General features: G+C 39.4%; 1 protein-coding gene across 3 annotated transcripts in view; it reads right to left on the bottom strand.

Moving 5' to 3' along the window:
* Positions 1-27,497, bottom strand: part of FAM162A (family with sequence similarity 162 member A) — a 32,809-nt gene that overhangs the window by 4,546 nt on the left and 766 nt on the right. The window contains exons 2-4 of one of the 3 annotated variants that reach the window (XM_036018180.1): positions 12,191-12,321; positions 3,804-3,923; positions 1,971-2,079 (exon numbers count right to left, since the gene is read on the bottom strand). In XM_036018180.1, the coding sequence (XP_035874073.1) occupies positions 1,971-2,079; positions 3,804-3,923; positions 12,191-12,248 (287 nt within the window). In that variant the 5' untranslated portion in view covers positions 12,249-12,321. Of the gene's footprint in view, positions 1-1,970; positions 2,080-3,803; positions 3,924-12,190; positions 12,322-22,661; positions 22,672-27,497 lie in introns of all 3 variants that reach the window. The other 2 variants (XM_036018181.1, XM_028504827.2) reach the window with 2 other exon arrangements.

Below are 27,497 nucleotides of genomic sequence, written 5' to 3'. Positions count from 1 at the left end.
AAGCACAGGATCTGGGACACAGCAGGTAGTAGGAGAAGACCCCAAAAGCATATACAATGTTATGTGAGAGCTGGGACCCACTGAAGCAACAATGTGCATGGAGCGCTTCCGGCACTGAGGTTGGCGGGGCCTGCAGGTGGGAGAAACCAGAGACAACTGCTAAGGACAGTGAGTTGCTCTATTAAGAGCATCTAAGATCCCCCCAACCACAAACTAACTACCCATGTTGACAGTATTTTATGTGAGCTGGTACTTTTCCAACTGAAGTACTGTGATCCTCATGAAAAGTGATATAGTTTACTTTTGAGGGAACATTTAAAAAGTCCTAACTGGTATGGCTCAGTAGGCTGGGTGTTGCCCTGCAAATGAAATGGTTGCTGGTTTGACTCCCAGTCAGGGAAACATGTCTGGGTTTCAGGTTCGGTCCCCAGTTGGGGGCATGCAAGAGGCAACCAATTGATGATTCTCACACATTGATGTTTCTCTCCTTCCCTTCCCCTTTCTCTAAAAATTAATAAATAATATCTTTTTTTTTAATAGTAAAGTGCACATAAATAAGGCCATGACGCTGCCCTCGATTCTATAGGGAGTAATCACAATGGGCAAGTTAAGCAGTGCCTGTTCAGAAATATGAGCACAAAGAAAAATAAATGGTTGCCCAGGCTCAGAAAAAGGCCTAGGGTAACTCACTAGGTAGTACTTTGGGCTAGAGGGGATCTGGGAACCACCTACAGATCTGGGGCCAACTGAAAAAGGTGTTGCACAGCAAAGTCTACATAGCACCTGTTAGGTCCATGGGTGTATACCAGCTTGTATTCTGCTGGGACTTTCATAAAAAAATTGGGACAGGCACACATTTGATGTCACTTTTGAAATTTCCCACAAGAATATATTGTCACTTGAGCAAAGATGGAGTAGGGCTTTCCTGTTGAAATAATTTTTCCTCTTAAAATAATGTGCTATTTAATTTGACATGCAGAACCAGAAGGACTCTTTTTTAAAGGTGTTGTACACAGAAGGCAAATACTACTTATCTTTCTGACAAAGATACCCTGAATGAAACCACATCTTTTGCAATCATGACTTGAAACCAGAAACCAGAAGGTGCAGGAATAGTTTTCTTGCAGGAAGGGAATGAATAGGAGATTTGTCCCAAGTCCCTGTCTCTGAGGAGGACAATGCCCCACTGGGAAGATGGCATCTATTTCTCAGAATCTCTGTTGGCCAAGATGCAAACCAATCAGTGAAGCAGTGGTTCTCAACTGGGAATGATTTTTGTCCCCTCAGGGGACATTCTGGAGACATTTTTGATTGTCATCAATGAGTGTCACTGGCACATACAAGAGTGAAGAGGCCAGGGATGCTACTAAACATCCTATAATGCACAAGGCAGCCCCCAACAACAAAAATTATCTGGCTCAAAATGTCAAGAGTGCTGAGGTTGAGAAACCCTGGCTTAGAGGAGCATGTACTCATCATCTACAGCCTCTGTACGAGTCCCAAGACCTCAGCCAGGCTGGGTTTAAGGAAGGTGGTAACAGAAGGTGCTCTTTCCTGCATCCCAGAGATCCAGGAAATACTTTTATGCCAATGTCTGAGCACTTGAGTGGATTGCATAGAACATGGTTATTGTCACTGGTAACTGATACACCCAGATTAAAACAAATTACAAAGAGTGAACATCACTGTTTATTAACATTTCTGTAGCTAGGAGAAGAAATCTAATCAGTAGACTTCAGAGTATCTGCTGCTCACTAGGCACTATGTAACATATCAACGATAAGATACTGACTTCCTAGCACTGTTTTTATTCCGGATACTTGATAAAGACGAGACATTTGGAAGACGTGAAAACTGTTTTAAAATTTAGTTAAAAGTTTTTAAATAGTCAGACTCAGGGAGACTGCTTTTCCTTTAAAACAAATCAGTGAGAAATAAAAGCTGCTTACAACCCTAAGTACAGCACTCACGAGACAGTCTCTGGGATTTCTTCTTCCTTTTTGAAGCGACCCGACCATATCAGGATCTTCTTCTCCCAATCTGTAGGTTTGTGTAACGGCACTCGGTGTCTGTAAGTGTCTATGAGAAAAACAAGACAAGATATCTTATGTGAGATTATGACCCTCAAATTTAACAACAAAAAAATGTTATTTGTGTCATTTTAGAACTACTGGGCCTAAATATATGCCATCTGAGTAGGTTTCATTAATGAGCCTGGAATGGAGATAATCATCAGCGAAGGTGAAAAGAGAAGGCAAAGGGCTGAGCCTTGGGCATGACCCACACGAGAAAGAGGCAGTAGAGGAAAAATGAGTGGCCAAAGAGGCAGATAAATAAGAAAGGGACAAAACCACAGACTGTGAGAGAAAGTCTTTTAAAGAAAGGGGAAGTCACTGATGGCAAGGAGCAGGAAAATTTAGGGAATCACAGAATGTCAAGGTCGAAGGGACCTTGGAGGTAATCTCATCCAAATTCTACGTACTGCCTCCATCTCTCTTGCAGACAGACCTTCTCTTTGACAGTTACCTACATGTCACACTCGGCCCCACCTCCACACCTGTGTTTATGTTGTTCCTTTCACTTAATCAGAAGTTAACAGCAAAAGAGCAGGAAAATCAACAGGAAAAAAAACAAGAAACCAAAATCAAGAAAAGAGGTTTAGAAGTATAGAAATAGCACTACTGTAGTTTTATCTAAACCTTCTATCATTTGACACAGCTCTCATTATAGTAGTTTTCCCTTCTCATTGTAAGTACCACATACCCATGGAAGACAATTCAGAAAGGCTAGATGTGAAAAAAAAAAAAAAAGATAAAGATAAAAACCATCTCTAATTCCCTTGTCATAGCATAATCCCTATATTTTTATTTTGGTGTGTTTCATAACTCTTATCCCCGTAAGTATGTATGTATGTATGTGTAATTTATACCTGGGTTATGCTTGTGGCGTATACACAATCTAAAATTTTGTATCCTGCTTTGTTCAGTAACTTTGTCACATTTTCCATGCTAGTACATGGTATGTAAAAGCACCATTTCCAACAGCTGCATAATTTCATCAGGTAGATCTGACATATGTAATTAATAATTCCCAGTTAGTTGACATTTAGATTTATTTCTCATTTTTTTATTATGTATAAAAAATGGAAATGCCTTTACACTCAAAACTTTTCCTGTATGTAGGGATTATTCCTTAGGACAGATGCCCAGAAGTGCAATACCAGGTCAAAGGCTACAAACATTTTTAAGCTGTCGATAAAAATATTCTTTGAGGATGGTTCCTTTACATTCACCAAGACCTGCTTGGCTCAAGTGTACTCTCATGAAGACGCGACAAGCAAATAGTTCTTGGGACCCTACAGTTCATTAATTATGCTCCTTCTTCCCATAGTGGTGGCAATGAAAAGGGTTTGAGTTAGGGATAGGACTAAATGTGGCTGACATTAATGGCCAACCTAGAGTTTAGCCCAGATTATATTTTACCCAAAACATCATTTCTTGATTTAGTAATTTTTGGGGTTCCTTAAAATATTTCTAAACTACTGCTTACTTTGGTGCCTCTATTCTCCTACAAAAAGTGACAGTCCAATCTTTGAGGCAAGAAATAAACATGACAAATGAGAAAAATTAAGAATCACTGCTACCTGTGAGCACAGTCAATGTCAGTACAATTTGGAAGACCTGAACTACATGACAGTATGATGTAGTACCCCTGTCACCACCTGTCCCTTATGTTCTTTTGATGCCAATTGTCCTCTTTGGGAGCTGCCTAGTCCATGATTAGAAAATACAATAAAAACTTACGGGGTGGAGTTTTTGGACTTTCCTGTGGTTTGGTGCAAAATCCATTTATTCTCTTCAAATTAGAGTTTCTGGTAAGCCTTAGAAATGAGAAAGCATCTCTTTCACATAACCTACAATTCCCTAGAAAAGAGAGAAAAATATTTCAGAGGAAGAAAATCTGTTGTCTCAAAATAAGCAAAGAAAATATGTTGTCTGCCTGCAAAGTATATATTTAACAAAATCAACTCATTTAGGAAATGAATATACCCCTGGCTGGTGTGGCTCAGTGGATTGAGTGCTGGCCTGCAAATCAAAAGGTCACAGGTTTGATATCCAGTCAGGGTACCTGCCTGGGTTTCAGCCCAGGTTCCCTAGTTGGGGGCATGCAAGAGGCAACCAACGGATGTATCTCTTGCACACTGATGTTTCTCTCCCTCTTTTTCTCCCTCCCTTCGTCTCTTCCTAAAAAGTATGCAAGTAAAATGTTTAAGAAAAAGAAAATGAATATACTACTCTATTTGTAAGATATATGCACTATATTTATAGGTGCTAAGCTTGGTGTCATTTTAAAATATACATGTGTTGCTGATTAGAAAGTTAGGAATTTACAGCATTTTATCAGCTGTAAGTTTTATAAAAAGTACATCTCACATGTCTTATCATAACAATAATGGTTTAGGTGGAAATGTATTATGGCACCCAGCTGTGTAGGTAAAGATTAGCAAACTCCCAGACACGATAAACCAAAACATCAAGTTGCCAATACTATTGTTGTCAACTACGAGTAGGAACCTGCAATTGCAACGGGGGTTCTAGAAAATGTGTTCCTTCCAGACCATAATTCTCCAATTAAAAATCAATTTTGGATGTAATCATGAATTATGCATACTTTTAAAACTACACAAACATACATAAATATATAAAATTATATTATTATATATAAATATACAGGTTAATTTTTTTAAATTTATTGATCTTAGAGACAGAAAGGGAAACATTGACTTTTTGTTCCACTTATTTATACATTCACTGGCAGACTCTGTATGTCCCCTGACTGGGGATCAAACCTGCAACCTTGGTGTATCCACATGATGCTCTAACCAACTGAACTATCAGGCTAGGGCCTAGGTTGTTCATTTTTTCTAAGACATTTTATGTATTTATTTTTAGTGAGAGGAGAAGGGAAGGAGAAAGAGAGGAGGCGAAACAGCAGTGTGTGGTTGCCTCTTGCACACCTGCTACTGGAGACCTGGCCTGCAACCCAGGCATGTACACTGACTGGGACTCAAACATGTGACCCTGTGGTTTGCAAGCCAGCACTCAATCCACTGAGCAAGACCAGCCATGGCTAATTTTTAAAATCTAAATTCTAAGCACCTATAGAGAGTAGTATTACAAACCTCCAAATACTTACCACCCAGTTTCAACTATTATCAATACATGGCCAATAAATAGTTTCACCTGAACCCTACTCCTTATTCCCTACTGGGTTATTTTAAAGCAAAATCCCAAACATCGTATTAGCTCTTCTGTATATACTTCAGTATGCATCTCAAAGCAACACCTTTTCAAAATTCTATCTAAAATACCATTTGTATTACAAAAAATAATTTATCATCACATTATCATATAATTCAGTTTCCTGAATGGTTGAAAAATTTTTTAGTTGCTTTATTCTAAATAGATGCATATACTGAATATGGTTGATACTTCCTGTGTAGGTCTCCCTGCTTGCCCTCCTCCTTTTTCGTGTGATTTGCTGAAGAAACTAGGTCATCTGTTCTATAGAATTTCCCTCATTTAAGATTTTGTTGATTGCATCTCCATAGTGTTGCTTAACATATTCTTCTAACTACCCTATATCTTGTAAACAAATGTCTAAGGTTTGATCAAATTCAAGATAGAATTTTTTAGCAATATGTCATAGGTGATATTGTGTATTTCTTACTGAGTTGGATAAGAGGCATATATTGATTTTTTCTCTGCAATGTTAAGATTAGAGTAGATGATATATCAGTCTGACTTACCTCTTATAAAGTTCCTCACCAACCTTTCATCTGATGTTTTTAGCTAGATTCATTAGGAAAATTCTTTTCTGCATTAACTATTTGATTATCCTAAGGTAAAAGTTATACAGGAAATGTGGGGGAAATGCTTGATTTTTCCCTTTGGCTAGTTTTCAAATTAAATGAATTGGTTTTCTTGCAACCTCCATGGGCGACCTTTTGTTTAAACGCATCAAAAGGAACTCTTGTATTTCACCAATGTGATGTGCTCCACTCCATTTCAGTTATTTTTCTTTTTGATGCTCAGATGCTCATATCATAATTCACTGGGAACTCTTCTAATTGGGCTCCCAAGTCCTTTCAGCATGTACTCAGTGATGACTGATAGTTTTCCTACTTTCTGACAATATGTTCCAGACTCATTGTGATGCTTTCTGCCTACAAGGTGCTCTGGTTCTTTTAAAGAGGAAATGTTTTTAAAGATGCCTTAAGGAAGGATGGTCATTGTTACTGGGTTTGTCCCCAGTTGTTTTCAAGTCTTTCCAGTGAATAAAACTTGTAAATAGATGTGTCCTTAAAACAAATGTAGGACTTCCGGCCAACATGGAGGTGTAGGTAGACACACTGTGCCTCCTCACACAACCAAAAGAAGGACAACAAATTTAAAAACAAAAAAATAACCAGAACTGACAGAAAATTGAACTGTATGGAAGTACGACAACCAAGGAGTTAAAGAAGAAACATTCATCCAGACCAGCAGGAGGTGCGGAAACGGGCAGCCTGGTGGAGAGGACTTGCGGCAAGGCTGGCCTGGAGGACCTGGGCGAGGCAGGGGCTTGCAGATTGGGTGGTCCCATATTCATATGCAGAAACTGGAGGAACAACTAGGGAGCAAGACAGACCTCGAAACCCAGGGCTCCAGAACAGGGAAATAAAGTCTCCAAGCTTCTGACTGAACACACGTGTGGGGCTTGAGACAGTAGTGGGAAAAACTCCCAGACTCACAGGAGAGTTTGTTGGAGACACCCATAGGGTTCTAGAACGTACACAAACTTACCCACCCAGGAATCAGCACCAGAAGGGCCCAATTTGATTGTGGGTAGTGGAGTAGTGACTGAAAACCGGCAGAGAGCAGAGCAAGTGGCACAGTTCCCCCTTAGACCCCTCCCCCACAACAAAGTGAGAAGGGCTGCCCTGCCCTGTTTAATACCTAAGGCTCCACCTCTTACATGTAACAGGCGCGCCAAGACAAAAAAAAAAAAAAAAAGGGCCCAAATGAAAGAACAGATCAAAGCTTCAGAAAAACATAATTAAGCAACGAAGAGATAGCCAAACTATGAGATGCACAGTTCAAAACACAGGTTATCAGGATGCTCCAGGAACTCACTGGGTAATTAATTGAGAAGCATAAAAAAGACCCAGGCAGCAATGATGGTTGCACTAAATGAAATAAAGAAAAATCTACAGGGAACCAACAGTGAAGAGAAGGAAATCAGGACTCAAATGAACAGTTTGGACCAGAAGGAAGAAAGAAACCTTCAACCAGAACAGAATGAAGAAACAGGAATTCAAAAAAATGAGGAGAGGCTTAGGAACCTCCAGGACATCTTTAAATGTTCCAACATCCGAATTATAGGGGTACCAGAAGGACAAGTGGAAGAGCAAGAAACTGAAGACTTATTTGAGCAAATAATGAAGGAGAACATCCCCAATCTGACAAAGGAAATAGACTTCCAGGAAGTCTAGGAAACTCAGAGAGTCCCAAAGAAGTTGGACGCAAAGAAGCACACACTAAGGCACATCATAATTACATTACCCAAGAGTAAAGATAAGGAGAGAATCTTAAAAGCAGCAAGAGAAAAGGAAACAGTTACCTACAAAGGAGTTCCCATAAAACTGTCAAATGATGTCTCCAAAGAAACCTTACAGGCAAAAAGGGGCTGGAAAGAAGTTTCAAAGTCATGAAAGGCAAGGACCTACATCCAATATTACTCTATCCAGCAAAACTATAATTTAGAATGGAAGAGCAGTTAAAGTGCTTCCCAGATAAGTTCAAGTTAAAGGAATTAATCACCACCCACCCCTAATTATACGAAATGTTAAAGGGACTTATCTAAGAAATAGAAGATCAAAAATACGTACAGTAAAATGACAACAAACTCACACCTATTAACAACTGAACCTAAAAGAAAAACAAAAACTAAGCAAACAACTAGAACAGGAACAGAACCACAGAAACAGAGATCATGTGAAGGGCTATCAACAGGGGAGTGGGAGGAGGAGAGAGGGGGAAAAGGTACAGAGAATAACTAGCATAGATGGTAGGTAGAAAATAGACAGGGGGAGCTTAAGAATAGTATGGGAAATGTAGAAGCCAAAGAACTTATATGTACGACCCACAGACATAAACTAAAGGTGGTGGATGCAGGTGGGAGGAGATAAAGGGGGAAAAAATGGGACAACTGTAATAGCATAATCAATAAAATGTTAAAACAAATGTACGTTTAAAAACTTCTTGTTCAAGTACAGTAGTCTCCATTTTCTATCACTCCCCACCCTTGATCCTACCTCACTTTGGTTTTGTCCATGTGTCCTTTATATGTGTTCCTGAAAACCCTTTTCCTTCCATTATCCCCTCTTGCCTCCCCTCTGCTTATTGTCAGTTTGTTCTTAATTTCAATGTCTCTGGTTATATTTTGCTTGCTTGTTTTTGTTGATTAGGTTCCACTTATAGTTGAGATCATATAGTATTTGTCTTTCACCACCTGGCTTACTTCACTTAGCATAATGCTCTCCAGAGGCATCCATGCTGCTGCAAAGGGTAGGTATAGGGGACCGTTCCACATGGCGTGGGAAATGTAGACCAGTCCCCACTTGGAAAGGCCAGTGGGGAGTGAGGTCCTGCACACAGGATCCACGCCCATGAATAGGTTCTCCCGTGGGGAATCAGGCCTGCATTGTACCCAGGCTGCTATGAGGTTTGCTTTTGCTAAAACTCCCTCACCCTGGATTGAAGCAGAAAATGTTTACTTTATCTTTATGTATCTTTATCTTTAAATGTTTATCTTTAAAGTAACTTCCCAAAATCTATGCTAAACTTCTCAAGGATGAGTGTAACCAGTTCAACCACTTTTCCCTTTGTATTTTCAAATATCCTTCTTCTGTGATGTAATTAGCAACATCCTCTCCTTTGTTTTCTGTGAAAGGTAACCACCTACAGCAAACCTGTGCATAGTAAATGAGGACCATCTGCGATGTAATGTGCCCAGAAAAGCACTAAAAGCCTGTCCAGGCAAGGGTCGTGGCCCTCTCTCTCAAGAGAGTGGCCATGCCATCCCTTTTTCTCCACAGGACTTCTGTAGTCTGTGTGTTTGTTTATTTCCGAGACAATACACGAACTCTGCAGGCCATGGTCTGAATCAGGTAGGAGAGCTCCTTCTTCCTTCCTGCTGCACAGTATTCCATCATGTAAATGTACCAGTTTTTTGATCCATTCATTTAACTGATGGGCAATTAGGTTGCTTCCAGTACTTGGCTATTGTAAATTGTGTTGCTATGAACATTGGGGTGCACAGGTTTTTTTGAATTGGTGTTTCAGGATTCTTAGAGTATAATCCTAGCAGTAGAATTGCCAGGTCAAAAGGCAGTTCCATTTTTAATTTTCTGAGGAAATTCCATACTGTTTTCCAGGTTGGTGGCATAAGTCTGCATTCCCAACAACACTGCACTAGGGTTTCCTTTTCTCCACATCCTCTCCAACATGTGTGGTTTGTTGCTTTATGATGGCCATTCTCATCATTGTGAAGTGGTACCTCACAGTGGTTTTAATTTGCATCTCTCTGATGGCTAGTGACACCGGGCATCCTTTCATGTGTCTCTGAGCCCTCTGTATGTTCTTGGAGAAGTGTCTGTTCAAGTCCTTTGTCCATTTTTTAATTGGATTTTTGGTCTTCCTGGTGTGGAATCATGTAAGTTCTTTATCTATTTTGAAGATCAAACCCTTGTCTGAGGTATCACTGACAAATACATTTTCCCATACAGTTGGTTCTCTTTTCATTTTAATGCTGTTTTCTTTAGCTGTGCAGAAGCTTCTTATTTTGATGAGATCCCATTTTTCTTTCCTTTATGTCCCTTGCTCTAGGGAACATATCAGTGAAAATATTGCTGTGTGGAATATCTGACATTTTCCTGCCTATGTTCTTCTCTAGGACTTTTATGGTGTTATGACTAATATTTAAGTTTTTTATCCATCTTATTTTTTGTGTGTATGGTTTAAGTTGTTCCTCGAGTTTCATTTTTTTGCATGTAGCTGTCCAGCTCTCCCGACACCATTTATTGAAGAGGTTATTTTTACTCCATTTTGTGTTTCTGCCCCCTTTGTTGAATATTAATTGACCATAGAGAATTGGGTTTGTTTCTGGGCTCTCCATTCTGTTCCATTGATCTATGTGTCTGTTCTTATGAAGAAATAGTTTTTTTGTTTTTCATTTGAGAGGAGAGGGAGAGACAGAAGAGATACCAATGTGTTGTTCCACCCATTTATGCTTTCATTGGTTGATTCTTTATGTGCTCTGACCAGAGATCGAACCTGTAACCTTGGCATATTGTATGCTCCAACCAACTGAGCTACTCAGCCAGGGCCCACCTAGCATGTTATCAAGGTTTACCCATGTTGTAGCATTTTAGCATTACTTAATTTTTTTATTGATGGACTTTATTCCATTGCAAAGATATCCCAGAATTTCTTTAAATATTAGTCAATGGACATTTAGGTGGTTTCCACTTTTTGGCTACTATGAAGAATGCTGATATGGACATTTGTGTACAAGTGTTGGAGGGGACATTTATTTTCATTACTTTAGGGCACATACCATAAGGGAAAAGTGCTGGGTCATGTGGTAACTCTACAATTGATCATTTGAAGAGATGCAAGACCATTTTCTAAGTGGCTGCAGCATTTTACATTTCCATCAGCAATGTATGTGGGTTACAATTTCTTGCATCCTGGCCCATGGCCCACACTTGCTTTTATTTATTGTTTAAATTAAAATAATTCTAGCAGGTGTGAAGTGGTATCTCTTTGTGGCCTTGATTTGTAGTTCTTTACTGAATAACAACGATGAGGATCTTTCATTGGCATATTAGCTATTTGTATATCTTCTCTGGAAAATGTTCTTTCAGCTCCTTTGCTAATTTCCCAACTGGTTGTCTTTTTATTACTGAGTTGTATGAGTTCTTCATATATTCTAGATACAAGTTGTTTATCTTATATATAACTGCATATATTTCCTCCCATTTCATGGGTTGTCTTTTCACTATGTTGATGAGGTCTTTTAAATAAGAAATTTTTAATTTCGATGAAGTCCAATTTACCCATTTTATCTTTTGTTGCTTGAGCTTTGTCACAAGGTCACAAAGCTTTACTCCTATGTTATCTGCTAAGAATTTATAGTTTAACTTTTAGGACTGTGATCCACTTTCAATTAATATCGGAACATTGTATGTGGAAAGGATCCAACTGCAGTCTTTTGCATGCTGATATCCAGTTCTCCCAACATCATTTGTTGAAAAGACTATTCTTTCCCCTCTTGGATTTTTTTGGGCACAATACAGAAAATCAATTGACCAAATATGTGAGGGTTTATTTTTGACTCCATTCTATTTCACTGATCTACATTCCCTTGTGTTGTTGTATTTTGCCACATAAGTCTAATGTTCTATGTTGACTTGGTGGTCAGCCAATAACTGGACAGAGATTTCTTTAATTGCATTCCACCAATAGGTTTGCCAGCCTTTGCTGAAGGACTGTGTTTGTGCTGGGCCATGCTCCAGGGTGGGGTTTCTGGGACAGGGGAACTATTGGCACTGAATTAGCTCTGAGTCAGGTAAAAATAAAAGGAAAGAAAAGAAAAGAGAAGAAAAAAAGAAGAGGGGAGGGGAACGAAGAGGAGGGGAGGAAGAAAAGAAGAAAGGCCTGTGAGTACAGAGGTTTCCAGGGAACTGCCAGACAGGTCAAATAGTGACAGTTCTCCAGGGCTGGGGGTTTAGGGCTACTGCAAGTCCATGCTGCCTTCTTCAGTGCCTTCTAGGCTGCTGGTTTCCATGGCTCCTGTGATTGCAGGACCATTTGTTTTCAAAGCTACTGTGAAGTTGAGAGGGAATAGGAATCAGTTAAAACTACACAAGGCTTGCTGTTCTTACCACAATTAAGTGCTTTTTTCTTGGAAAAATGCTAGTCAGGTTGTCATAAGCCTCTGGTTATTTTCTAGAGGTCTGCAAAAATTGAGTTTAAGTATTTTTGGCAGTATTCTCACTACTCTTATACTAGAGTGGAGTTTCAGAAGTCCTCATCCTAACATAGCACAAGTCAGAACCTCTATTTGTGTCAAGATTTGTGGTTACCTGCAGTCTGATTTCTTTTTTTTTTTTTAATTTTTATTTCTTTCTTAAGAGGCCTCATTTATTCCAGTTTTCTAGGTTTATAATCCCAGAAACCTCTGTCTGGGTTTCAGTAACCACACCATCAGTGCCACTTAGTGGAAGCAACTAAAAACTACAGTTGAGCTGGGCTTGTTTCCTCATTTCAAATGTGGTTCATGTAGCATTTACTTCACCAGGACTGATGTGAAGATTAAATGGAAAAACAAACGTCACAGCACTTGGCAAGATGCTTGAAACACAGCAGGCACTCTAAACATTGTTTTTGTTTTTGTTTTTTGAAACACTACTTAAAACATTAATCTTCAAAACATTTCCAGAACACTTTTTCTGACCAAGATAATTATGCAGTTACCAGGGCATGAGAAAATTCTATGAAGCTTTTCAAAAGTTTTTTTATGGCTCTCAGGATTAAAACAAAATTATTTAGTTGTGTGGTCTCAAACTTCAGTGTGCACAGGAACCACTTGATTGGCTTGTTAAAACACTGGACATACTACCTCCAGTTTCAGAATCAATAGTTCTGAGGTAGAGGTTGGGAATTTGCATTTCCAATAAGTTTCTAGGTGAAACTACTACTTCTGGTTTGAAACTACACTTTGAGAACCACTGTGTTTTTAAAACAAACTGTGGTAAAATATACATAACACAAAATTTACCATTTCAACCATTTTTTAAAAAAGATTTAATTTATTTTAGAGAGGGGAAGGGAGGGAGAAATATAGGGAGAGAAACATTGTGTGAGAGTCACATTGATAGATTGGCTGCCTCTCACACACCCCAACCGGGGACCTGCCCCGCAACCCAGGCATGTGCCCTGACTGGGAATCAAACCAGCAACCTTTTGATTCTCAGGCCAGCACTCAATCCACCAAGCCCCACTGGCCAGGGCCCGTTTTAACCATTTTTAAATGTACAGTTCTGTGATATTAAGCACATTCACACTGCACCACCATCAGCAAAACTCACTGTCATCACTATCTACCTCTAGGACTTTTTCATCTTCCCCAGAGAAGCAATGGTTTCATGAGACCAGGAGGCCCCATCTCACACCATCCTGTCCCATTCCCTTCTGGCAGGCAGTGAGACAGAAAGGAACGAGGCAACTGGCAGTGAGCTAGAAGGACTCTGCTCTCTAAATAGGAAACAGAAACAGAATCAACAATTATTTCCTTTGGTGGCTGCACTTCCCCATCCCTCTTAATTAGAGCAGAGGCAATTTAGGAGAATGGAACAGAACAGACAGTGAAGAAGGATAGAAATTTAGGTAATAATAAAGCAAAAATGCTAACATGTATACGTACTTACTATATCAATCACACAAATAAAATGCATGTTTGCAGATTCTTAACAAATGATAACTGAGCATTGTTCCAGACAATATACAAAAACAGATAAAAATCTATGCCAGCAGAACTTACATTCTACTGAGAAAAAAATACACAGTTAGATAGTATGTGCTCCAGAGAAAATATATAGTTAGGTAGTCCAAACAGAACCAATAGTAAGTGCAAGGGCCCCAGACAGGTTCTGAGACACAGTGAATAATGTGAAAAAAGTAGGATTTGAGATTATAGAGGTACCTGAGGTGGAGGTGGGGGTAGGGACTTGAAGGTATGGGGGGTTTATGTAGATCAGAAAATATCTCCCAACTTTTTCTTACTGCAACTTCATACTGGATGCCAATAATTTTTAACTCCTTAAGGTATAAACGCTGATTAAAACATAAATATGATCTCATTATACATATTAGAAATAACAGACTAACGTAAAAAATAATTTTAAAGAACTGACATACCTAAAAAAATGAAGTACTTGATGTGGGCTCAGTTTTTATTTTGCTATTACAAAAAGAGCATAAAAGTTTTAGTACATTTTGCCCCAGACATCCAAGCCAAAAATGTTCCATTTTCTAGTGGACCACAATGGAAAACAAACATACAAATGAAAAGGAAAACAGCTCTTTAGCCCTCTGGTTGAACCTGCAGGCTGTCCCTGGTTGACAGCTCTGCATCCCTAGGGCCCCAGCAGGAAGTCAAGATGAAGCCTCAGCTGTAGCTAGGTCAGCTGGGATGAGGCTGGTGCGAGCACTGGCTTCCACCCTTTTGTCCCTTCCCTTCCCTTCCCTTCCCTAAAAAGCACTTCCAAATTCATGATAGACAGTGCAGAGAGGTGGGGATGCCTTTTTTCTCAGAATCTTTCAAGACCTTCCTGGAGATAAGCATCAGTGATGTGATTTGGGACATGATCAATCTCTGGGAATCAGTGATGATAAATGAAGGTTCAACAAATGCTAGACAACAAAGAGGCTTTTAAAAAATTTTCTAAGTGTTTCCTAATCTTTGTCAAGATCAGTTGTCAGGTGTGTTTCAAGTAGGTTGCTAGCTATGAAGTTTGCCAATGATTTACTTAGAAAAATGACATTTGTCAAAGCTCATAAAACTGTACATCACAGAGTTTTAATATATGCAAATTTAAACATATCAACCACGGCCCTGGCTGGTGCAGCTCAATGGATTGAGTGCCAGCCTGCGAACCGAAGGGTCACCAGGTTTGATTCCCAGTCAGGGCACATGCCTGGCTTGCAGGCCAGATCCCCAGTAGGGGGCATGTGAGAGGCAACCACACACTGATGTTTCTCTCTCTCTCTCTAAAAAGAATAAACAAATAAATAAAAATATCAAGCAGGATGTTGGAGAAATCCCAGGATAGAATGCAGAATGTGACAAATGTATCTAACTGTATTAGAAATGTACGACACAATCTAACCTCATAACCTTCAAGGTGGGGGAAAAAAGAAGCTGACCTAAGTAACTCTGGAAAACATTGTTTTGATTAGAAACTGTAAGACTAAAAACAAAAAGAACCATACATAAATACTGTAATTGACAAATTTGTTTTTTTTTTTAACATGAGCATGGGTTAACAATTCTAAAACTCCTTTACAAGTATAATAGGGCTGACCAAGTAAATAAACAAATGGTTGCCCTGGCTGGAGAGGCTTGGTTGGGTGCATCGTCCTGCAAACCAAAAGGCAGTGAATTCGGTTTCCAGCCAGGGCACATACTGGGTTGTGGGTTTGGTTACCAGCTGAGACATGTTCAAGAGGCAACTGATCAATGTTTCTCTCCCTCTCCCTCTCTCTAAAATCAATAAGCATGTCTTTGAGTGATGATAAACAAAAACAAAACCACATGGTAGATAATGAGATCCAGTTTTCTCACTGTCAGAGAAAGGAGTTCCAAAAGCAGGGGTGGAAAACTAGAATAAACTCTGTGGTGCTGGATCAGAGTTAGAACACTATCAACTATTTTAGTTTTACATACTTATATGTTATTTATGCATTTGTAAACATACAAAGATATGATGGACACATACAGACATAATTATTTGTATACACATGGCTTAGTATACATATACATATTTCCCAGTTCTACCCACTGGGTGGGCCTGGAATCAGTGACACATCAGTAGCAATATACACACTCAATGCCCAGATCTTTGTTTCTAAATACCATTATCCAAAAAAAGGAAGTGGAGCTCCTTAGAGAAAAATAGCTGATTCTAAGATGCAGCAGAGAAAATATAAGATGAATATGGAACATCCTGTAGCACCAGAAAGAACAAAAGTGTTAAAAAAAACAAAAGGATGGGGCGTGTAAAGGGACAAAGGAGCTGATCTGATAGAGCCCACAATGAAATAATTTGAGGAACATAATAAATAATACAGTAATAGATTATATAACTGAAGGCATAATATATATGAGCCCATACTGATATAAATAATAACTAGATGACTGAATAAATGAAGGAGAAGGGAGAAATCTTCCTTAAAGAGAAATCGCTAATATATGTAGATAATCTTCCCTCCTGGATCCTTCCCCCTTGAGTATGGATCAGACTTAGTGATTTACTTCCCAAGAACAGAATATGAAAAGGAAAAAAATAGTGACTTCACAGGAAAGAAACAAAGTGGACAAAGTCACCAGTCATAAAACATGTTCCTCAAACCCATAATACTAGTCTCATCATGAGAAAGCATCAAACAAACCCAAATTGAGAGACATTCTACCAAATATTTGACCAGTATTCTTCAAAACTATCAAGATAATAAAAATCAAAGCATGTCAAACTGTCACAGACCAGAAGAGACTAAGGAGACATGACAACTAAGTGCAATGTGGTGCCGTGGATCGAACCCTGGAAAAGAAAATGGACAACAGAGTAACTGGTGAGAACCAAATAGTCTGCCCTTCAGCTAATAGTAATGTGCTAATGTTAATTTCTTGGTCTGACAAATGTGCTGTGGTTACGTAAGATCTTAACATCAGGGGAAACTGGGTGAGGGCTGCACAGAACTCGGCACTATTTTTGCAACTTTTCTGTAAATTAAAATCATTCCAAAATACAAATATTTGAAAAACATGGGTACTTGGGTATTATTATCTTTTTGTTTTTACTTTATACATATTTTATAAGTATTTTATATTTACTTTATAGTTACTATTAAAAATTAGAAAGATTTGATGTTATTGCTATAAAAATGTCACTCACTTACACTCCAGTATGCTTTTGGAATGGGAAAGAAAAAGGAGTGGGGTAGAGTAGCGGAATTGCCCAATCCAGGGTAGACCAAAGATGTGCATGTGAAGATCGTCTGACAAGTGTACCCTCATAGAAATGAGAAAATTATACATAGTAGTTTATACTTTGTCACACCTTACTATTCTCCAGCATGGTTGATATTATCTGGGAGCTTTTTAGAAATGCAAACTTTCAGCTCCCACTCCAGACCTACAAAATTTTTAATGAGATATCCAAATAAACATTAAATTTTGAGAATCAAAAAGTCACCCATATTTATTCAACAGTTGCTGAGTACTTACTGTGTGCCAGACACATGGAAACCAATACCATATTCTCTAAAGTCTAGGACAGTGCTAGTTAGCCACAGCTGGGAGCGTCACAGAAATACAAATTCTCAGACTCCCACACCAAACCTTCGGAACCTTCTGAGGTGGGGTCTAGAAAAATGTTCTTACAAGCCCTCCAAGTGATGCTTATACAGACTAATGTTTGAGAAACACTGCTCTAGAAAACTGGATTTCAAACTCTGCCAATGGGAATCACCAGAACACCTTAACCAAAGGAAAAAAAAAGAAAGAGATGCACAGGGCCATGCCAGACCAATGAAATCCTAATTTCTGGGACTAGGACCCAGACCTTAATATTCTTTGAAGGATTCTCTAAGTGATTCTAAGGTGTGGCTATGTTTGAGGATCACTGCTCTTCAACATAACCAGCTAGAGTTCCCGGCAAACATAAGCTTCATGAATGTCCAGAGTGCAGCTGAAGAGCTTAATACAACATCTCCAGTTAGGCCCAAAATAAATTCCTCTTCAACAGTTAATTTACTGACAAGAAGCTCAGCTGTACTTCTAACTTCTGTGTATCAGTTATTTTTAATTCATTGCACTGAAAGTTTGGAATCCCTGTGGAGTATGCCCAGCTTTCAGTCTCGATCAAATACACCAGTCAGTCCTTGACAACACAGTGTGCACTGGTCTAGCTGCCTTGCCTCTTCACCCCCCTGTGGAAAAGGCTTCAGTTCACATCCCTCCTCCACAGCCGCTGGCTGCCCCTTGTGGGGGAACGCAGCCACTGTCTAGTTACCTCACAGTGAGTGACCAGAGTCCACAGTTCTGATCCTGCCTCAGTGGTGTGAGACTGTTTGCCCAACCCCCTCACTCTCTTTTCCTAGTTTTCCAGAAGGCCAGTAGCTGCTACCATGACCTCCACTGGGAGAGGCTTATTTCTGGGGCAATGATGTTCCTTTTTCATGCCCCACGGAAAGATTTCCTAATCTAAATGCTTACACAGTACTCATGCTAGTCCACAAATGCCTGTTTAATCCTTTTAGAATTGAAATAGGATATTTCCAGTCTTAAAATGTTTGCTGTAATAGGAAAGGGCGAGTCTGAGGAAGGTGCTTTGAAAGTTTGTTTCATGAACCAGTCAATTTTAAGTCTCAGGAGGATAAAGCTACCTGTATGCATATCTGAGTATAGCATAGTTCATACACATAACTATCTCATCAATACTGTATTTTATAACTATGATGAATTGTATGTCAAATGTTTATAGCTACTCTAATTGACCTAGTAGAAAGAATGATTAAATTAGGGTAGGTCTGTCATTTAAATAAGTTGGAGCTCTTACTTCTACCCAGAGCTCATTTAGATTCGAGAACCATTGATTTAGTTTCCACATTAGAAGCAAAGCTGAACTGCACTAAGGACTGACCACAACAAAACAAATGAGTAAAACTGAAATATTAACTTGCTTTGAGCTTTGTCAGTGAATCAGACCCGAATGGCTTGCTACTACTGTTCCGACAAGGAACCAATCTATGTGGCTTCAAATCTGATTTGCTCTGCTCCTGTATGTGGCTTAGACTTCTGGATCTGCCTGCCAGCCTGCCATCACTCACAAGCCTAACTCTGCCTTGTTACTGAGGTCCAAGCTAGCATTTGAGGGCTCCGAATATAAGTGATGACACTGGTCCAGCTCCCTCTGTGTCTGGTATTGTGGCTATCCACACTCCCCCACAGTGAGAGGCCTTTTGCCTGCTCTTCCCCCCAAATGATTTGGGAAACAGGCAAAGACGTTTTGAGCAGGAAAACAAACATAAGCAATGGTATTTCTGGAAGATAAATCTGAGTGCAGATTGCAAGCCAGGCCTGGGGTGGGGGGAGAAAAAGTAAAGGCAACAGGAGTGGGAAGACACGAATATGGAATCTCACTTTAGATGGTGTCACTACACTGTACTCAAGTGAGGTGTGTAAAAGAAATGGATAGCTGGGTTTCCCCAGAGGGCCCTGCCCTGCTCCCTGCTCCTGGCAGCTCCATGGCTCCCAGCCATGGTGTTCGTGTTCATGGCCTTCTGCTATATGCTGGTGCTGCTGTTCACTGCCAAAATCATCTTCTTCATTGTCTGGCACCATTTGATGAGCTGAAGGCTGATTACAGTAATCCTATAGACCAGTGTAACACCCTGAATCCTCTTGTACTTCCAGAACACCTCATCCATGCTTTCTTCTGTATTATATTTCTTCGTGCAGCAGTGGCTTACACTGGGTCTCAGTATGTCCCTCAACATGGCATTTCATATTTGGAGGTATACCAGTAGACCAATGATGAGTGGACCAGGACATGACCCTATGACTATCATGAATGCAGATATTCTAGCATATCGTTAGAAAGGATGGTGCGAATTAGCTTTTTATCTTTCAGCCTGTTTTTTTATTACCTATATATAGCATGACCTCTGCTTTGGTGAGCTCTTAGAACAACACACAGAAGAGCTGGTCCAGTCAAGTACATGCAGAAAAGCCACTAAATGAAGGGATTCTCTCTAGCAAGATCCAGTTTCCAAGAGTAGCCTATAAAATCTTATCAGTTGCATTAAAAAAATGACCCATTTTTTAAAATGTTTCCACATTTTTTGCTCGTAGAAAGACTGTTTTCATGTTATGCTGTTAAAGAATTTAAATGTAATTACATATAAATAGATATAAAATGATTACTTTTGGTGTTGACAGGTTTTAACTTGCATTGCTTAAGGAACAGCCATAAGCCCTTGAATGACTGCATTAATTATTGTTTGTCCTTAGTCCATTGGAAGCTTTTGTTTATAGGAACTTGTAGGGTTCATTTCGGTTTTATTGAAATGACATTTAATAATTGGGTATGAATTAGCTGTAGATATCAGGTCCTTCTGAGGAACTGAAAATACATGTCTGATCTGTGGGAAACTTCATGGGTTTTCTCATTTATCATGCAGACGATTATATAAGGATACATTAAAAAAAGTAAGAATAATAGGATTTTTTTCCCTTTGGCTTCAATATTACCCTTGTATACTGCATGAATGAGATTTCTATACTTCCATCAGAGTAATATACTTGCTTTAATTTTTTTAAAAAATAGATCTTTATAGTGACATTAAAAAAAGATTTCATTTATTTTTAGAGAGAGGAACAAGGGTGGAGAAAGAGAGGGAGACAAACACAATGTGCGAGAGCTATATCAATCGGTTGCCTGTCTCACACCCGCAAGTGGGGACCTGTGCCCTGACTGGGAGTTGAACTGGCGACCTTTCCATCCGCAGGCCATGGCTCAATTCACTGAGCCACACCAGCCAGGGCTGCTTTATTTCTTAACTGTAAGTGAATATGATATAAAAACATGTGCTGAATTACTTATGAAGAAATTGGTTATTATACTTACTGTTCTAATCTGGTGGTAAAGGTAGTTTTAAGAATTTGCAAGTACTTTAGATTCACAAAACTGAATGAAAGAGAACACTGTATAACCATCCTGCTGTTCCTTTAGTGCAATACAACAAAATTAAGACTTTAGTGCATTGTTTTAAAGATTACAAATAGCAATTTCATAAACTTGCTTAATTCTTAATAAAGACATATTACTGTCAATGTTAAAAAAAAGGAAGAAAATGGATAACTGTAAGTCCTAATGGAGAGAACCTAATGTACGTGAAAACTAATTGGGAGGAAAATTGGCAAGAAACAAAAAAAGGAAAGGAAAAAAGACAAAATTGGCAAGACAGACTGATAAGAGTTTTTGTGGGCTGGCTAGAACCCTAATCATCATTTATAACATTGGTTCTACGGGAAAAATCTTCTAGAGTTGAAAAAACAGATTTATAAATAAATCTCTGGCATCTGTCCAGTTTTTAAGTTGTGGGGGAAACTCTATGGGAAAAAGTCTTGCAATTTTACGTATCACCAGATACATGAAGTGTGGTGGCCACACTTCAGTGAGATGGGGCCGCTCCTTGGTGATCATTTTTCCCTCGTCAACATTCCAGCCCATTCCCAACAGGGGCTTTTGAAACTCTCTTGGCCTTAGCTAACTGACCTAAATTGGCTTTGGGACAGAAACAGATTCCATATTGCTCCACCTGTTTTCTCATCCCTCCCTGCAGGCTCAGAACACTGGTCCTTCACTCTGCGCTACTGAGCTCTTTCACCTGTAATTCCTCTTGCTAAGGAATGTTGTACTGAACTTTTCTCACAACCTCTAGATCCTTCCTTTCCATGCCAAATGTTTTCTCATTCTTAAAAAACAAAAACAAACAAACAAAACACACAAAAAGAACAAACCTTGAAATTATAAAAGTTAACATTTACACTACAAAAAATTTGGAAGCTAAAATAAATAAATAAATAAATAAATAAAAGTATCCATAAGCATACTCTCCAGGAGTAACAACTTAGTGTATTTCTTCCCAGACTTTTTCCTATGCTTACACACAACATATACATTTTTTTTATAATCACATAATACCATACCTGATGTCACACTTTTCCTAGATATTAATTAAAAATACTTTTGTAGCTATATAACATCCAACACAGATATAACCTGAATTCAATTATTCCCTATAGCTGGATCTGTCTCCCATTTTCACTATTACAAATAATGTTTCAGCCAACATTTTTCTACATAAATCTCTGATGGTATTTCTGATTATTTTCTTATATAGAATCCTGGTGGTTGAGGGCTAAAGGATATGATGATTAAAAGATATGAACCCTTTTAAGATTCTTACTATATATAACAAACTGCTTTCTAGAAAGGCTGAATCCATTTACACTTCTATCAATATTTGATGAGAATTCCTATTTCATCACACCACAGTGGCATTGAGAGTCCACTATCTTGGACAAAACATTTACTTGTTCTTAACAGCTCCTATAAATAAGACACTAATCTGCTTCCTTTCATAGCCCAAATGACTGAATAAGTGGTATGCATCTGCTACCTTGACCTCACCACCCAGTTTACTACAATGTTTCTTCCCCCACTCATTTTACTAAAATTGTTCTAATAACATTAATGATCTCTTTCTAATCACATGAATGTGTTTTTTAGATTCTTATCATTAGCTTCTTTGACTCCACTCTTCCATCTTTGTGGCCATTTGACTCTACCAGTCTCATCCTGCTACAGGGACTCAGTCCCTCTTGACATTCTACACCATTTTCTCCCTTTACCCCTGACCTCTACTATCTATCTTCTGTACCGTCCTCTTCGCTACCCTCCTACTATTTACACTATGTCAGGCCTTTCTAAGCTGCTGCCTTTGCCTCTATTCTGCTCTCCTCTCAGGGAGGACTCCTCCATTCTGTTTTAATAATCGGCTCCACACTGACGGCTCTCATATATGCCCTAACTGTATCCTTCCTTTGTCCTCAGGTCTTCAACTGAGAGTTCCGTCCTCACCTGTAACTAACTGCCACCCACCACGCAATAACGCACCATCCTCTCCACCACCCCTTCCCAACTTTCCCATTTCAGACGATGGGGCAACACTCCTTTGGTCCTCCAGGCTCAAAGACCTCAAGTCTTTAAAGTATTTCCTTAAATGACTCTATGTCTCATTCATACTAATTTCTTCAAAACACTTCACAGATATATTCCTCTTGTGTCATTCCCATCACCACCTCACACATTGGTTGGTTACTGAACTATCCTCACAGGTAGCAGCTATTCATGTTGTATGCAAGCAGTCATGTTAATTTTTTTAAAAGGTTTTATTTATTTATTTCCAGACGGAGGAGAAGAGAAGGAGAAAGAGAGGGAGAGAAACATCAATGTGTGGTTGCCTCTTGGACACCCTACACTGGGGACCTGGCCTGCAACCCAGGCATGTGCCCTGACTGGGAACTGAACCAGTGACCCTTTGGTTTGCAGGCCCACGCTCAATCCACTGAGCCACACCAGCCAGGGCCAGGAATATTAATTGTTGAAAAATTTTTCTTTTATCACTTCTGCTCAAAGGTTTCCTTTTTGTCCAAACTCATCTGATTCAAAATCTTCAAAAGGCCACACCATATCTCCTAGTACGGCCTGACCAAAATCCAGTGTAACCCTTTCTCCTTACTGCCCTTTCACTCCACACCCCCCACCCTGTCACTCACTCCAGACTCATTACTACCCCCGCCTTTGCTCATGTTAGTCTCCCATCCCTTCTGTTTCAGTGGAGCCTTCAGTAGATAATCATAACCTACACTACTTTCCCTTTCTCTGAGTGGTATGCTGGCTCTTGGGCAGGGGTTAGCAAGGAAAAGCCCTGATTTGCAGTGTGTGTCAATAACCCTCACCATGGCAGACTTTGAGCCACCAATTTATCATCTCTGACTGTGTGATTGGGAAGAGAGGTGCCCAAAGCCACTAGAACCAGCTCCAGGACACCCCAGAACTGAAAACCTGTCCGGTAACCCAAAACTTAACATATTGTCATGTATAAGCTCTCCAGAGGTACTACATAAATGTTCACTACAGTAAACTCCAGGCCTAAGAGTGGCAGTCCGCTCATTTTAGAGCTTTCATAGTGTACAGGACACAAAGTGTGTGCTTATTAAAAACCTGTTGGCAAAACCTGGAGGGAGAGATATGCAAAGCTAAATACCGGAGCAGGACAAAAGGGCATGAACTCACTTAGGGTTGGTTAGCAAAGACAAACAAAAACCCAATGAATGTAGTGGAAATAAAATCTGCATAGGAGCCAGGAGATATTGGTTATGGCCCACCTTTGTATTTGTGTGACCCTGGCAAGTCAATTTTCTTCTTGGATCTTAAGTTCCTTCATCTTTAAAATTAGGGGACTGGACTATGAACTGATCTCAGTAATGGATGCAAACTATGGACCCGCTCTCCGTAAACAGCTATATAAACATCAAAATTTGAATATAATTTTATGTCACATGTATTATAATTTCAGAGGTTTACAGGGACTCTCATCTGTGAAGTGGTCCAAGAATTGCAAGTTACCAGTAACCCTGACTTATATCTACAAAACAATAAACAAATTCAAGCCATAAAAGCCCATATTCTGTTTGCCAAGGGAGTATAGCAAAGATTTCCAAAAGAAAATATTAAAAATAAAAGGCCGTCATTTGAAGGATTAAGCTTTGGCTATTTGAAATTTTACTCACCTAGAGTATCTTATTCCTATTAATATTCTGGATAAGTGAGATATACAGTGGTCTCTTGGAATCTGAGTGGTCCCTTAGAATCTGGTTCTAGGATCCCCTCAGATAACAAAAACCCAAGGATGATCAAGTCTCATATAAAGTAGCATAGTATTTGCATATAATCTATGCGCATCTTCCCAAATGCTTTAAATAGCCTCTAGAGTACTCATAATACTTTATACAATGTAAGCACTATGTAAATATCTATTAAGCTGTATTGTTTAGGAAATAATGACAAGAAAAAAAGTGTACTTGTTCAGTAGAGATGCAACCATCATAGGCCTAATTAAACAGTATAAATCCGCAATAAGGTAACTTTTTTTTTAGTATTTTTGATCTGTGGTGACTAAATCTGTGGATAGTAGAGACTTTACATTATTTGGTTAAGGTTGCTTGTTACATCAGTTTTCATACTTGAAAATCCACTTGCATATGAATGTGTGCCTCCTTTTCATAAGTAAAACGACAGTTCATGACTCTCGTTTAACATCAGAGACCCAAAGAGCCACGACACATACATATACACACTTACTGTGAATAGACAGCTTGAACAAGGAAAAGAGCACAAGTTCCAGAATTAGAGGACAGGCTCATTTCCTGGCTCTAACATTGTGAAGTGAAGTGATTTGAGATAAGCCATTTAACCCTCTGATCAATGTTTCTTCACTTGTAAAATGGAGAGGGGATGATAAGACTTACCTAAGAAGGCTACTATGAGAAATTAGTCAAGTAAAATAACATACATGAATATATTTAGCTATAAAATGGGCAAACATGGGTGAGCAAATTATTTGGACTTGTTCACAAAACAAAAAACACTAAGAGAAGAACATTTGGAAAGAGTTACCCATATAACATCTTCAGTGGATCTATCTGGAATAAAATTGTTCTTAAATTGTCCAAGGAATTTTATTTTGATTGAGTGCCCAATATTAAACTCCTTACACATTAAAAGTATACTGAGAGGCTTTGGAATCTTTTAAAAAATTTCTTTCTTTCTTTCTGTTAAAGATTTCATTTATTATTTTAGAGAGGGGAAGGGAGAGGGACAGAGAAGGAGAGAAACAGCACTGGGTGGTTGGTTGCCTCTCATGCACCCCTTGTTGGGGACCTGGGCTGAAACCCAGGCTTGTGCCCTGACTGGGAATCGAACTGGCAACTCTTTGGTTCGCAGGCCAGCACTCAATCCACTCAACCACACCAGCCCGGACAGGCTTTGGAATCTTTATAATACATAAATACATTCTCAAGGCTAGAAGATGAACTACTTATAAACTTTCGGTCTTAGCTCCTGTGTAGTCAAAGTCCCTCTCACTCAATCTATTTTAGCTTTTTTACAGAGCAATGATCCTTTCACTTATCATGCTGAAAAGGTTTACAATAGTTAAAAGGGAATACAGTAGTCCCCCCTTTGCCATGGGGTAAACATTCCAAGACCCCCAGTGGATGCCTGAAACAATGAATAGTATCCATCCCTACATACTATGTTTTTTAATATGTACAAACACTTTACTGCTTCTCTTTGGCCTATCTGAACTGCCAACATCACTACTTTTGTGCTTTGGGGCATTATTCAAGTAAAGTAAGGGTGACTTGAACACAGGCACTGCAACATCACAACAGTCAATCTAACAATCGAGATAGCTACTAAGTGACTAACAATCTGATGGTGTATACAGAGTAAATGCTGGACCTGGGGGCAAGATGGAGTGGAAAGACGCAAGATTTAATCACAGTCAGGCAGAAGACAGCATAGGAAGAACTTTGAGACTGCAATACTGTTACTGGCCAGCGTCTAGCACCCTGGTTGCCAGGAAACACCTTTTACCAATTAGGTAGAATAAATAGTAAACTGAGGCAGAGGGAAGAAGGAGACATGTCTCACATGCTAACTTAGCAGTCCTGAGACTAGTCTGATAATATTGCCAGGTGTTCCAACATCACAAGAAACACCATGTTAGCAAGAAAGAAGGGAAGTCCTTGAAATTCTATGTAGCATTTCCACTATCTGGGAAAGAAAGCCTTGAAACTGTGCTTTCACCCCAGAGCCTGGAATGCAGGAGAGGGTCCATGGTGCCCAAGAAGCCTGTAAAACAACTTTGGTTAATTGTCTACCTCTGGTCACTATCTGTTTTACAAGGGAGTCCCTGATGCTGACAGAAAGAGCCCATAATTAACTTTGGAAAGTGCCCCAATTTTAATTAACTGCTTCCTGTCATGTAGTATTTGTTTTACAACAAGATGAACAAATGGGGTCTTGGGCAAGATAAGGATCCGGGCTAACAGACCCCCACACACCTAATTTTGTGTAGTCACATTCCCCCAGGAAAGCTCACACCACATTTACCTGTTAATCAATATGTAACTTTTTTCCTCCTATCCCACCAACTATGTAAGTCCTCAGAACAAAGGACTCGCTCTCGCTCTCTCTCTCTGGGGCTTGGGCACTCTTGAGGCTCTTGGCTCTCAGGCCACTGGGCCTCTGGCCACCTGGCCTCAGGCTGCCTGGGGACAGGCCACCCTGGTCTTCAGCCCCTCAACTTTTGCCATGCTGCTTTGCCCTGAAACTTTGCCTTTCGCCCCCACTCTACCCAGTCCTGTTTTCTTCCATAGGAACGGATCACTAATAAACTGATTACACACTAATAGATTTGCTTATCTGTAACTCTTTACGTGCATCAGCAAGAACCAGGTCTCTCCTGTCAATAACACTATTCAGAACTGCCCGCAACGTCAAAATTATAAATTTTTTATTTGTCATTTTCCTTTAATATTTTCAGACCACGACTGGCCATGGAAAATTGAAATGGTAGAAAGCAAAACACAAATAAAGGGGGACTACTATGTACAAAAGATTTTAGGCAAATTAGTTCAACAGATTGAACAAATCAATTAAATCAATCTCCATAGCCAAGTTTGGGGCGATTCTTCCTTTAAAATTTGAATTATACATCTCTTCAGTAATTTGTTACCAAGGAATAAAAGAATGATCATTGCGCCTTATCAAATCTTACAAAGGTATGTGGGAGTGGTTAGCTCTGGGGCAGAGACAAGAGGCAAATGCCGATTTCTTCGCCCTTACTAGGCAAGAGCTCAGCCGATTTCCCAAGGCAAGTTAAACTCTGGCTCCAAACACCCATTATACAGATGTTCACTAGGAAAACAAACTGCAGATCCTGTATTTACATAACACTCGAAGAAATTCAAAG

The sequence above is a fragment of the Phyllostomus discolor genome, chromosome 2, assembly GCF_004126475.2.
Source record: "Phyllostomus discolor isolate MPI-MPIP mPhyDis1 chromosome 2, mPhyDis1.pri.v3, whole genome shotgun sequence".
In the NCBI taxonomy this organism is placed as follows: Eukaryota; Metazoa; Chordata; class Mammalia; order Chiroptera; family Phyllostomidae; genus Phyllostomus; species Phyllostomus discolor.
The sequence above is the reverse complement of the archived record's forward strand: the minus strand, read 5'-3'. Positions and strand labels throughout refer to the sequence as shown.